Source organism: Schistocerca piceifrons, chromosome 5, assembly GCF_021461385.2.
Source record: "Schistocerca piceifrons isolate TAMUIC-IGC-003096 chromosome 5, iqSchPice1.1, whole genome shotgun sequence".
NCBI classification, from domain to species: Eukaryota; Metazoa; Arthropoda; class Insecta; order Orthoptera; family Acrididae; genus Schistocerca; species Schistocerca piceifrons.
In genome coordinates, this window is record NC_060142.1 from 567,634,030 (window position 1) to 567,648,360 (window position 14,331).

At 42.1% G+C, this 14,331-nt stretch overlaps 1 protein-coding gene across 1 annotated transcript in view; it reads left to right on the plus strand.

The window, feature by feature from the left end:
- LOC124798046 (trifunctional enzyme subunit alpha, mitochondrial) overlaps positions 1–14,331 on the plus strand; it is a 156,766-nt gene that overhangs the window by 75,558 nt on the left and 66,877 nt on the right. Inside the window, exon 5 of the mRNA XM_047261266.1 lies at positions 9,525–9,732. Coding sequence (XP_047117222.1) covers positions 9,525–9,732 — 208 coding nt within the window. The remainder of the gene's footprint in view (positions 1–9,524; positions 9,733–14,331) is intronic.

Sequence of the window (14,331 nt, forward strand, 5' to 3'; positions counted from 1 at the left end):
CTCCATAGCACCCATCATACCAGTACGTCACACGATACTAAGTTGAAATACCCCAGTGAGAGCGCCGGTGTGTCCGTAGCTGTAGCAAGTGGGTTGCTCATCCCATCTGATGCTCAAAATTTACATTAACGTACCGGCCAGCAAAAGGTTTAGGAAACCACCAACTGTAACTGTTGCAGTGAAAGCTAACTTCTCTCGTGTACCAGCGAGGCACCAGTTACTGATTGTGACCAGTGCACTGCAGCACGTGTAAGGGTTTCCTTATTGATTGAAGGCTACTGCGTGTTTATGCTTTGATTGTTACCAGTGATGTTTGTTAATGTAATTTGATTTTATTGTGAATTTGTGATTTGGTCAGTTCTGTTGTGAGCAATGTTCCTTAAAAATGTGACGTTGGCCTTTTTATTCTTAATGTGATAAACATTGCTGTAATTAGCTGCTTCTGCTATAATTGATGATGACCTCAAAGTGCTTCATAGGTTTTCCTTCATAAGTTTTTTTAACTATGTAGATATGCTTTTAAAATTTTGTAGATGCACCTGAAGGTGGGATGTATGTTTTTAAACCAGATAGTGCTTTCCTTTTTAGAACTAAATATTTTTTACACCAGTAGTAGATTTTGTTGTTGCCAAAACCTGAGATCTTTAGTGTCATATATTGCTCACTTTGATACAAGTGTTACCAATGTCAAAACATATTTCAAACTTCTTACTCTGTTACACAGTACTTCACACTTGGGCATTAGGCAGTTGCAGTGGGTCAGAGGAAGAGACAAAGAACAGTGCGCATGAAAGTTTAAAAGCTGTACTTGCAGAAGGGCACCACTTTGTACAATCAGAATTGTGGCCCAGATTTTCTTGTGGCATCGATTGCTGATGCCGGTATCGTGCAAGTGTGCTTTTTCTCCCTTAAAATAAGAGGTCAGGTTGGTGATGTTTTGTTATTAGATGTTGCACGTTTTCTTTCCAAATGCGAACTTTACTTATGAGAATTAAACACAGATGTTACATGTGTGCTGATGAGCCCGGTTTGCTAATGAGCATTTTAACATGAGATGTCGCACCTTAAATAGCTTGCCTGACATTCTAGCTGCAGACTTTTTACAGGCTAGTTAAATATAGATGTTACTTTTGCTATATGTAAGCCTTGACTTTACCAGTGATGTTAACATGTTGACTGGAAAACAGTCTGGCAGTTTTGGCGGTGGGGTTAGTCTTATAGAGACTGACATAAAGATGTTTGCTGATTTCATAATTTACATATTGCACTGTGTGCAAATATGATAATGTGATTTGTAAAATATGCTGAAGGTTAATACATTATGAAAATTGGTAGAACCTTCTTACGCATCCCTGTTGCGATTACCCTACTTAGATTACCCTACTTAGGAATGTGGTTGCAATATTGAAAATTATTTTACACTGTTATTATTTTATACAAAATCTTAATTAGTAGCTTAATTATTAAGAGGGTATCATTGGATTCATATAAATTAGGGTAACAAAAGTATTGTCATAGTTCAGAATCCAACAAGCACAGAGGAAAAATCTACACAGAAAATATGATGGTACAGAACTTTTAGTATTAATTATCTTGTCCTCAGGGGCTCAACATTTGTTTGCTGCATACGGGCTTGGTGACCTTGGGGTTCCTGAACTGCAACAGGGATAGGAAAGTGTATGGGTCACTAAAGCCCAGAATGTTAAGAAAAGGGTTGATTGCTGGGCTTCAGAAGTTGGTATCTTTTCATCCTGACTTTGTCTACTGAAGTTGCCTGGGTATATTTCAGCAGACTTTCATCACCTTAAAGTTAGACATTATGTCTCAAGTCCAATGCACTGCTTCAAATGCCAGCACTCAGCTACTACAGCACTATGGGTTTTAATGGTGGGGCTACCAGTGGTAGGTGTGGTGCCACAGTCCACAAACATCATTTTCAATGCTTTGCACTGCTCAAGTGTGTTAACTGCTCCCAGGCCCATCCAGTTTGGGGCAGGCACTCTCCTGTCTTCGCTGAAGAAAAGATGATGCAGAAAATAAGCCACTCAACATATCTCATACTCAGATGCAAAGAAGGAATTAGGGCCACACACCACCAAGTTTTGTGAAATATTTTGCCTTGGCATTGAAGCAGCGTGTCACAAAGATCAGTATTAGCACTCAGACTATGGCAGTTGAGCAGGGCAAATCTACCTGCACCTGTAAATACAGCTGCCAGTCTGTGCCACTGGTCCTGCGCATACCAGCCTTCCTATTGCTGAAGCACTGGAAGTTTTCAAACGTAATGTCAGCCTAGATAGCTAACCTTCACGGCAGACATTGTAAGAGATTGAGCAGGGTGTTTCTGTTACATTGACCTTGCCACCAACCCCGAAATCCAAGCTGGGGATAAAGACCAAGCCCTCACACACACTGGTACATTCAGAAGTGGTTGATGACTTGAGTGCAAGTGACCACTTCCCATTATGGATTCATCTGCCAGATGTAGTGGTGCCCTAAGACATCAGCTATGATGGATGCTGTGTAGGGCACACTGGACACTTTACAGCCAACTCATTGTGTTTGAATGCAAAGACAACATCCAGGAACGTGTGGGTCATATTACCCAAATGATACATCATGCTGCTGAAGTATCCATCCCGCGGTCTTCAGGCCAGCTGGAAAGGCAGACTGTCCCTTGGTGGAGCAACGAATGTGAATTGCAGTCACATCCAGGCAGGCATCTCTGGCTCGGTTCAAGTGCCAGCCTACAGGAGAGAACCCTGCAGCTGTTCGGTTAGTGAGTGCAAAATGTCACTGAATTATTAAAGAGAGCTAGAAGAGAGCATGGCAACAGTTCCTGACCACCTAAAACCATAAAACTAGAAGTGCAGTTGTATGGGAAGCCATCAGGAGGATTCTTGATAGAGGAGGGTAGTGCCCAGCATCTGCTGTAGTGAGGACTGGAAGTCTCCAGACCACTCTGAGACACTGCCCAAACCATGACAGCTCATTTTGCCACAGTTACCACTATGGCCGTCTCCAGACCACTCTGAGACACTGCCCAAACCATGACAGCTCATTTTGCCACAGTTACCACTATGGCCGGTCATGCACCAGTTTTCTGGTGCCGCAGAGTGGGTGTAGAGAGGGGCAATTGGGACTTCCTGTCCACCACTGATAGAGTACAATTGCCTCTTTTCCATGTGGGAGCTGGATTCTGCACTGTTTGCAGCATGTGACTCATCTCCTGGTCATGATAGGATCAATTATAGTGTGCTGTGGCATTTCACAGGGTAAAGAAAAAAAATCCTACTCACCCTTTGTAAATGTCATTTGGGCATCAGGTCACTTTCCTGACTTGTGGCAAGAGGCATTTTAATTTCTTTTTTAAAACCCAGGGAAGTTCACACATGCCAGAGTGGTTATCATAGTGTTACCCTCACTAGCTGCATGGGGAAGACCTTGCAGTATATGGGTAGCTGCTGCCTTGTTTGGGTCCTAGAATTCAGGCAGCTCTTAAGTCACTTCTAGTGTGCATTCAGGTCTCACTCCACCTTTGAAAACCTGGCCTTCTTGGAGATAGCTATACAACAAGCTTTTCTGCACTGGCATCACTTCCTTGGTATATTTTTTTACACCAAAAAGGCCTAAGATACTACTTAGAGGCATCTTATCCTTGGGCAGCTTCACAAAAGGTGTTTTTATGGTTGTCTTCCCACATATAGCCGGTCCTTCCTGTTGTCATGCTAGTTGACAACATGCTGTCTAATTGCTTTGAGCAGGAGAATCATGTTTCTCAAGGAAGTGTTTGAAGCGTGTCTGTCTTTGCCATAGCTATTAATAATATTATGTCAGTAGTTAAATGTCTTGGCCAGTGTTCTTTGTGGATGCTTCTCCAGCTTTCATTCCTCTTTAAGCCTTGCAATGACAACATGTCAGTTACAACTCTTTGATGATTGGATGAATGGGCAAAGAAGAGGGGTTCTCAGTTTTCAACTGAGAAGTCAGTGTGTATTCATTTTAACAGTTCCCGTTCTGTTTTAAACTTCACTTAGTTCACGATGAGGGACACTTCGTTCTTAATTTTAAAGACATGGTGAGATTTCTGGGCCTCAGATCTGCCTAGAAATTAACATAGTTTCCACACCTGAAGGAGCTGAAAAGACCCACAATTTAATTCATGGGGGGGGGGCAGACAGGGCTTGCCTGCTCCGATCTTACAGAGCCTTCATGCAACCTCAGCTTGATTATGGGTGCACAGTGTATCTGTCTGCAAGACCATCTTACTTAAAGATGTTGGAGGGGATATACAACCATGTGAAGGGATCTGGCTGGCACATGGGGCATACCTAACAGGCCACATACTGAGCCCCTCTGCTGAGCCACCACTTCACATCAGGTGATGACAGCTCATTGTGCTCCAAGCATATAAAACTCTATTCATGCTATATATGCCAGCATAAGCACTGCCTCCTATGGAAGGACTTTTTCCTAAATGCCGATGAGCGACAAGGCTCTTTGGGATGTGTGCTAAGGATTGCCTGTTAGAGCCCAATTAAAATTAGTTCACTTCCAATTCCTTGTATGGCTTGCTTTCTTTATGTATGTGGTTCCCAAATTGTGGATCTGGCCCTTTTTCATATTTCATTACACACACACACACACACACACACACACACACACACACACACACACTCACTGAAATGATGCTAATGAAATGCACACGTTTCATACACAGCACTAGCCAAACACTACTGGATTCTTATGCACAAGACTACATTCAGCGTTACACATACAGTTATTGTAATCAGAGATGTGCTTAGAATAGATGAAGCAGAATTTTGTGAAGGTTGCAATTAACCATTGTGACTGGGTCACTGGAGCCCTAAATACAAAATTTCACAGTGTAATGTCATAGCGTAGCTGATAGCGTATACACCAGATGTATGGAAGGTCATAGACTCGAAGCTCATCAAATGGAACAAAACTTTTTATTTTTCTAAATCTAATCAGAGGAGTTTATTATTTTTATTCAGTTAATTTGCTGGAGTGTATTTGTTTATATTTCTAATACCTTGCTGCATCATTTTCATCACTGTATTGTTTTTTTATTTACTCTTCTTTTTCTTCATATCGTTCTTTTTTTTCATTTTTAATCTGCTTGTCGCCTATAATCTGCAAGCAAGAGCCCACCAGGACTGCTCATCACTTGGTAATGCGGTAGCTCTTGCAGTCACTGTGAGGATAGTTTCAGGTAACCAATGAGAGCCAGCAATTACACTTTGCTTTTATTGGTGAAACTGAAAATTTTCTGTCTTGAGTTTTTTTGAAGAGACTAGCCATGAACAAAGTTATGAGGCTTTTAGTTTTGTCACAGATTGTTGATCACCATTTCTTGGATACATTGCACATCATGAGGTTGTGGTTAATTTAGGATATGAGTTTAAATTCAGGGCTACAAAATGCGGTCTGCCACAGTTCAGTCATTGGTCATTAGAAATCAGCTGTTGGCAGAGGACCTCCCATTCCCATCATGCCTAACAGTGACTGCTTCCAACATTGTTCTGCATTGTGAAATGACCAGTCACATGTGCACATGTGTCCCTGTGCGCTCTGCCTATAACCAAGCAGTAGCAGGCAGCGAATGTGGCAACATAATAGCAGCAAATGGCAGACATCAACTATCAGTAATTGTAATCAGACTATAGATGGGTGACTGGTTTTAATGTTTTATACAAAGGTTGGAGCAGATCTCCGCCTTGGCTTCTGCAGAGGACGAGAATTATTTTAGATTTGACAAATTTTAAGAAAGATTTCCATCCCAATTTTACAATTCAGTCTCTGTTTTTTAACATTTTAGATAGGCATATAAGTTTTACAGTTGTGCGTATACTCGTGGCTCCCAAGAAAGGCGATTCCCTTGGTTGTTCTGTCATCTTCCCCCAATCGTGTCTTTAGGATTTGCCTTTGCAATACCCATACTGTATTTTCTGCAGAGCGCCATGTGATCTCGAAGGCACTGGACCAGATGAGGCATCTTCAGAGCAAACAATTCTAATGTGCTCAGATTCCCTCAATGCCCTACAATTGTTGTGGTACATGTACCCAGTAGAGAAATTGTTGCAGCTCATATGCAATCAGCTGTACTTCTACATCTACATCTGCATTTATACTCCGCAAGCCACCCAACGGTGTGTGGTGTAGGGCACTTTACGTGCCACTGTCATTACCTCCCTTTCCTGTTCCAGTCGCTTCTGGTTCGCGGGAAGAACGACTGCCGGAAAGCCTCCGTGCGCGTTCGAATCTCTCTAATTTTACATTCGTGACTCCTATTCGATACCTCATCCAGAAACACACCCTCTCGAAACCTGGACAGCAAGCTACACCGCGATGCAGAGCACCTCTCTTGCAGAGTCTGCCACTTGAGTTTGCTAAACATCTCTGTAACGCTATCCTGCAGCAGTTTGGGAAGAAAGCATCATACCTCTGGGTACTAGAGCACATGGAGGTTTGGTGAAATGAAGAGGCTGATAAAACCATGGAGGAGACCTGCAGGGAATGTACTGCTACAAAATGCACCATTACCTTGCAGGCTGTCATCTTGTTCGTGGGTCACAGATCCATACAGTTATAGGAGGAGGAGGAGTGGCTGGCAGTGATGGAAAATAACCTGTGATTAGTGAACTGAACTGTCTGGCTATATAGATCCTTGTGCCAGTTGCGCTGACAAGACGAGGTGGTTCTGATGTGCCTCTGCCTTAGGCACTCTCCCTTCACACATGGCTTTTTACTCCGAGAGGATCTCCCTGTCTGTGATGCCTGTGGCATGCAAATCAGTGAGTGTCACATTTTAACTGAGTGCATTTTACTTCATGACAAATGGGCATAAGCAGATATAGGTGGGGTTCTGCCCTCTGTTTTATCTGATGACAAGATGATTGTGGTGAAGCTTTGAAACTTTGTGCTACATCTGGACTCTGGCCTAAGCTTTTAGGTTGGAGACTTTAATGTGTTGTAGACTGGCTACTTCACAGCCTTTTTTTCCAACAGCCAGCCAGCCACAGATTTCTGCTGTCTTCTTTTAATGCTTTCCACTGCTTTTTCTCAATTTTTTACCAAGTATTAGATGTGACATTGTTATTTTCATTGCTTTATATGTGTGTGTGTATGTTAAGGTTTTTCAAGATTTAATTTATGTTTTTATTTACAGCTCTCATTTTAGTCATGTTATGATATTCCTCCACGATCACCTCATTATATTTTATTATGGGTACTAAAGATCTTGCTGTTGTTTACCGTTCACTGATGAAATCAGTGCATTCAGTATAATGATATCGATAATAAATTTAAGTGTAACTCAGCCTAATTACTGACTTGAAGTACTTAGGTATGTGTTACATTTATCTTATGTAGAAGAGTGTATGAAAAGTGAGTAAGTGGCATAGGAAGGCGTTAAGGAGGTTCATGGCAAATGAGCCTCGAGAGAAGGTAGGGGGGTTACCTCACATCTGCTTCCCAGTCCACATGCCAACCTGATCTGACAGTCACATTATATATCTTGGAGCAACTCTACATGCAAGCATTGTTATTGCTCCAATATATTGATTCTACCACTGGTGCATGCAGTAGGAGTATGACCTGATGGTCCTTACCACTAGCCAGCATCACTAATTTCTAGGGCTTGTCTGGTAAATGAGGGGCTGATTACCTTGTAATTTGGCCCCTTGAAAACAGCCAATGAGCCTTCCTTACAATTGGTTTTGTGTAAATGTTCCACTTTTAATCATTCCATAGGCTTACTTCCAGACATGTAATGGTAGTGACTAATGCAAGTGGTTGTTCTGTAATCATATCAGACAATAATGGATCTTTTATCTATTTTTCACGGAGTGTTACATTTATGTTGACTGCAAATGCCAATCCAGAAGTACTGTGGTCTGTGTTGGGTGAGGTTGTAGTTGTTTGCCTTCTTTATTTATTTCTTCCGTTGTTGTCCTCGGTGTCGACATACTGCGTTGCTATACTGGCTGAAAAATGGGGTGTGGAAGTCAAACACGGACTACTTTAAATGATGTAGCCAACAGGTGTACATTTGCATTTCACAGTTTTTTACTTTAACTATTCACAACTCCCCAGTATTACAGTGTCATATGTGTCCAGTGCACTATTGTTTAACTTTCGATAAGCCTTATTAATAGGTTGCAGGTGAACATCCACATATTGCTACAATAGTTTACTATTGAACATCAACGAGCAGTAAAACCCTAACAGCAAAGTTCACAGTTCTTGAAGAATAGAAAGGTACATATGGAGCAGACACTGCAATTGTTTTTACACACAGCCTAATTGTTTAACACTTACTCCACTGTTATGTTGACGCATTGTCATTGTTCTAACCAACACAGGTTCATTGTCTGAAACGTGGCCGTGGACTGACTGTCTCGTGACCGAAAACCAGGCCCTTACATATCATCACAATAATAGGTGCTGAAACTACACATTGTTCGAAGTTAAATTTACAGAAATTACAATTAAAGCTTAACTTATTAAGTTAATTGACTAAATCGAAAAATTGCATCTTTTTAACAGTTTCTTCTATTGCAAGAGCTAGCCAAATTATTTGTTTAAATCATGAAATTAACAAATATAATTATGCAAACAATACTTTGGACAAAGCTGTTAATTACTTTGGAATTAAGAGCCCGCTTTGCTAACATGTTTTTGAGTAGAGCTAAATAGATACTTTAAGTCTGTTAGTATTTCATCTTCCAAATGTTTATGATTAGTACAGAATTTATATTTGTTTATACGCCAACAATAGAATTTAAGTTACGAAACGGGTTACTCATTTCACCCTATGACAAAAGATACTAACTAGAAATAGTCAAAATAAATTAGACAATCAATTACATACATAAAGCTAAGCACAAAATTAGATCTGGTGTTATATTCTTTAAAATTGAGGGTCAGTCTTTCTCTTGTATGAAATTGCAGATTATACTCTTGTGTGTTAATGGTAATTAGTTCAAAGTGAAATGAATTTAAGGAGGCAGATGGCAAAAACAAGAGGGGAATTAACATTATCCCAGTTTGCTTCGTTGCAAGGTGTGCGATTATTATGCACCGTATTGCACATTGTTTTATACACTGACAAGATAGCAATGCCAGAATTTTCTTGATATGAGGTTCTGTTTAGACAACATTGAGATGATAATGAAAAATAGTTCTCAATGTTTTGTGCATTGTTCGGCTACCTCCTATTTTCTTGTGTGCATGCGTGGCTTGGGAACCTGTTTCTATAACAGATTGTTGTCATACTGTTTTACTAGTTTAATCAAATTTGTATGCAAATAATTGTGCTCTCCATCCCCATTGTCAACATAAAAAGAAAAATCTGTGTAAATATGTAACTGTTAGTTTTATACAGTAATTAATATATAATTCTAGTTTTATAATAGCTCTTGCAGCACTACCATTTAATAATTTTTGGTCATATCATTTGTATTGTTACACATGTTTAGGAACGTAATTTAACTTTTTAGGACATTGCGGTATTTGGAAGATGTTGCTGTTTCGTGTGCCAAACAACTAGCATCTGGTGAACTAAAAGTGAATCGTTCCCCAAAAGCTCTTCCAGATAAACTGCTCGCTTTTGGACTGAAATATAATTGGGTCAGAGACCAGATATTTGGTCGAGCAAAAAATCAAGTCATGAAGATGACAGGAGGCTTATATCCTGCCCCTCTGAAGGTAAGACAGTCTTTTATATGACAGTTCTAAGCTGTGTATTCTGTTATTGCTTGTAGTTTTGGAATGTAGATACTTTGAAAACATTTTATTCCATTGCAGCACCAGTTACACCAAAATTTCTCCAAGACTGGTTTCAATCTTAAGACTATCCTAAAGTGTTAACTATAAAAGACAAACAAGAAACATCTTAAAGTAAGGATTTGGAGTTCAGTGCCTGGGACACCATCCAAATTGAACCCTGCCTGGAACAGTTCCGTCCTCCGTCACAGTGGGACCCACCTCCTCTTCCTCAAAATCACCCTCTCCAAACCTTCCAGTAATTTCTGACTTCCAGCCTTGCATCTCAATCCTTCTTAAAAAACCTTAATCCTACACCCAACATCACCACTGCTGAAGCCCAGGCTATCCGTGATCTGAAGGCTGACCGATCCATCTTCATTCTTCCGGCGGACAAGGGTTGCACGACCGTGGTACTTGATCGTCGGGAGTATGTGGCTGAGGGACTGCGTCAGCTTTCAGACAACACCACATACAAAGTTTGCCAAGGTAACCCCATTCCCGATGTCCAGGCGGAGCTTCAAGGAATCCTCAGAACCTTAGGCCCCCAGCAAAACCTTTCACCTGACTCCATCAACCTCCTGAACCCACAGACACCCCGCACCCCTACCTTCTACCTTCTTCCTAAAATCCACAAACCCAATCATCCCGGCCGCCCCATTGTAGCTGGTTACCAAGCCCCCACAGAACGTATCTCTGCCTACGTAGATCAACACCTTCAACCCATTACGTGCAGTCTCCCATCCTTCATCAAAGACACCAACCACTTTCTCGAACGCCTGGAATCCTTACCCAATCCGTTACCCCCAGAAACCATCCTTGTAACCATTGATGCCACTTCCTTATACACAAATATCCCGCACGTCCAGGGCCTCGCTGCGATGGAGCACTTCCTTTCACGCCGATCACCTGCCACCCTACCTAAAACCTCTTTCCTCATTACCTTAGCCAGCTTCATCCTGACCCACAACTTCTTCACTTTTGAAGGCCAGACATACCAACAATTAAAGGGAACAGCCATGGGTACCAGGATGGCCCCCTCGTACGCCAACCTATTCATGGGTCGCTTAGAGGAAGCCTTCTTGGTTACCCAAGTCTGCCAACCCAAAGTTTGGTACAGATTTATTGATGACATCTTCATGATCTGGACTCACAGTGAAGAACAACTCCAGAATTTCCTCTCCAACCTCAACTCCTTTGGTTCCATCAGATTCACCTGGTCCTACTCCAAATCCCAAGCCACTTTCCTTGACGTTGACCTCCACCTGTCCAATGGCCAACTTCACACGTCCGTCCACATCAAACCCACCAACAAGCAACAGTACCTCCTTTATGACAGGTGCCACCCATTCCACATCAAACGGTCCCTTCCCTACAGCCTAGGTCTTCGTGGCAAACGAATCTGCTCCAGTTCGGAATCCCTGAAGCATTACACCAACAACCTGACAACAGCTTTCGCATCCCGCAACTACCCTCCCGACCTGGTACAGAAGCAAATAACCAGAGCCACTTCCTCATCCCCTCAAACCCAGAATCCCCCACAGAAGAACCACAAAAGTGCCCCACTTGTGACAAGATACTTTCCGGCACTGGACCAGACTCTAAATGTGGCTCTCCAGCAGGGATAAGACTTCCTCAAATCCTGCCCTGAAATGAGATCCATCCTTCATGAAATCCTCCCCACTCTGCCAAGAGTGTCTTTCCGCCGTCCACCTAACCTTCGTAACCTGTTAGTTCATCCCTATGAAATCCCCAAACCACCTTCCCTACCCTCTGGCTCCTATCCTTGTAACCGCCCCCGATGCAAAACCTGTCCCATGCACCCTCCCACAACCACCTACTCCAGTCCTGTAACCCAGAAGGTGTACACGATCAAAGGCAGAGCCACGTGTGAAAGCACCCACGTGATTTACCAACTGACCTGCCTACACTGTGATGCATTCTATGTGGGAATGACCAGCAACAAACTGTCCATTCGCATGAATGGACACAGGCAGACAGTGTTTGTTGGTAATGAGGATCACCCTGTGGCTAAACATGCCTTGGTGCACAGCCAGCACATCTTGGCACAGTATTACACCGTCCGGGTTATCTGGATACTTCCCACCAACACCAACCTATCCGAACTCCGGAGATGGGAACTTGTCCTTCAGTATATCCTCTCTTCTCGTTATCCGCCAGGCCTCAATCTCCGCTAATTTCAAGTTGCCGCCACTCATACCTCACCCGTCTTTCAACAACTTCTTTGCCTCTACACTTCTGCCTTGACTGACATCTCTGCCCAAACTCTTTGTCTTTAAATATGTCTGCTTGTGTCTGTATGTGTGGATGGATATGTGTGTGTGTGCGATTGTATACCTGTCCTTTTTTCCCCCTAAGGTAAGTCTTTCCGCTCCCGGGATTGGAATGACTCCTTACCCTCACCCTTAAAACCCACTTCCTTTCGTCTTTCCCTCTCCTACCCTCTTTCCTGATGAGGCAACAGTTTGTTGCGAAAGCTTGAATTTTGTGTGTATGTTTGTGTTTGTTTGTGTGTCTATCGACCTGCCAGCGCTTTCGTTCGGTAAGTCACCTCATCTTTGTTTATATATATAGGGGGGAAACATTCCACGTGGGAAAAATATATCTAAAAACACAGATGATGTGACTTACCGAACGATACACACACAAACGTACACACAAAATTCAAGCTTTCGCAACATACTGTTGCCTCATCAGGAAAGAGGGAAGGAGAGGGAAAGACGAAAGGATTTGGGTTTTAAGGGAGAGGGTAAGGAGTCATTCCAATCCCGGGAGCGGAAAGACTTACCTTAGGGGGAAAAAAGGACGGGTATACACTTGCGCGAGCGCGTGCGCGCACACACACACACACACACACATCCATACAGACACAAGCAGACATATACAGAAGCAAAGAGTTTGGGCAGAGATGTCAGTCGAGGCGGAAGTGCAGAGGCAAAGATGTTGTTGAATGACAGGTGAGGTATGAGTGGCGGCAACTTGAAATTAGCGGAGATTGAGGCCTGCTGGATATCGGGAAGAGAGGATATATTGAAGAGCAAGTTCCCATCTCCGGAGTTCGGATAGGTTGGTGTTGGTGGGAAGTATCCAGATAACCCGGACGGTGTAACACTGTGCCAAGATGTGCTGGCCGTGCACCAAGGCATGTTTAGCCACAGGGTGATCCTCATTACCAACAAACACTGTCTGCCTGTGTCCATTCATGCGAATGGACAGTTTGTTGCTGGTCATTCCCACATAGAATGCGTCACAGTGTAGGCAGGTCAGTTGGTAAATCACGTGGGTGCTTTCACACGTGGCTCTGCCTTTGATCGTGTACACCTTCCGGGTTACAGGACTGGAGTAGGTGGTGGTGGGAGGGTGCAGGGGACAGGTTTTACTTCCCTCTTTCCTGACGAGGCAACCGTTGGTTGCGAAAGCTAGAATTTTGTGTGTATGTTTGTGTCTGTTTGTGTCTCTATCGATGTGCCAGCGCTTTCGTTTGGTAAGTCACATCATCTTTGTTCAACTTTTGGTTTTCAAGCAGGGCTATATAAGGAATTCTTCAATGGCTCAATGCATAATGTAATTGCGCAGTTGTCGTAAAGACATAGGTTTGAATCATGCTACTTACTTACTTTTCTGCTTTTTTAAATTCCATGTTTTGTGCCAAATGGAAATGTTAATTAGCAATTATGGAATCAATTTTTTAATAAAAACGAGATTATCTTATTTTTAGCTGCCATTCACATGAAAATGCAAGTATTCACAATAAATTAAAATTTAGTGCAAACATTAGAAATATCAGATATGTCCAGTAATTAAAAATAAAAATATTTTTATTTATTTAAAAAAATAGTATTTGGTAGTTAACATGGATTTGCGAAAGTTTGCCATTAGCGAGCTTGAAACCAGCGAATATATAGTGGCAGTTCTGTTATGCTAAGCTCTGAGCTTCGGACAAATTTGTTAATACTTCACAGTTGTTTTGTACTTAGCACTGCATGGAAATCTAAAGTTCAAAGGCAATTTTTTCAAGTTGTTTCGAGAATTGCATATATTGCTGTAGGAAATTGATATTGGGCACTGACGTTCAAATCCTGTATTCGTGAAGAAAATCTAAGAGGGCCACTTCATAAGGTCCCCTTGTAAATAATAAAGACAAATGATGATACAGGAATATACATAAATAGATACAGTGTTACAAAATAATCATGAAAGTAGTAGACCTACATGTTAAATTAACACGATCCATATTACAGGTGATCATTGGCAAACGATGTTAAGTGTTTTTTCCTTCGCTCTTAGGGGCTTCCAAGTTTCCTGACTTACACAAGTTTGGCAAGGATAAATAACAATTAATGAAATGTGCTGAAGGAAACATGCGAGGTGGTTTGCTTGATATTTATCCCTAAAGATGAACTACTACAAATGGTTCAAATGGTTCTGAGCACTATGGGACTTAACTGCTGTGGTCATCAGTCCCCTAGAACGTAGAACTACTTAAACCTAACCAACCTAAGGACATCACACACATCCATG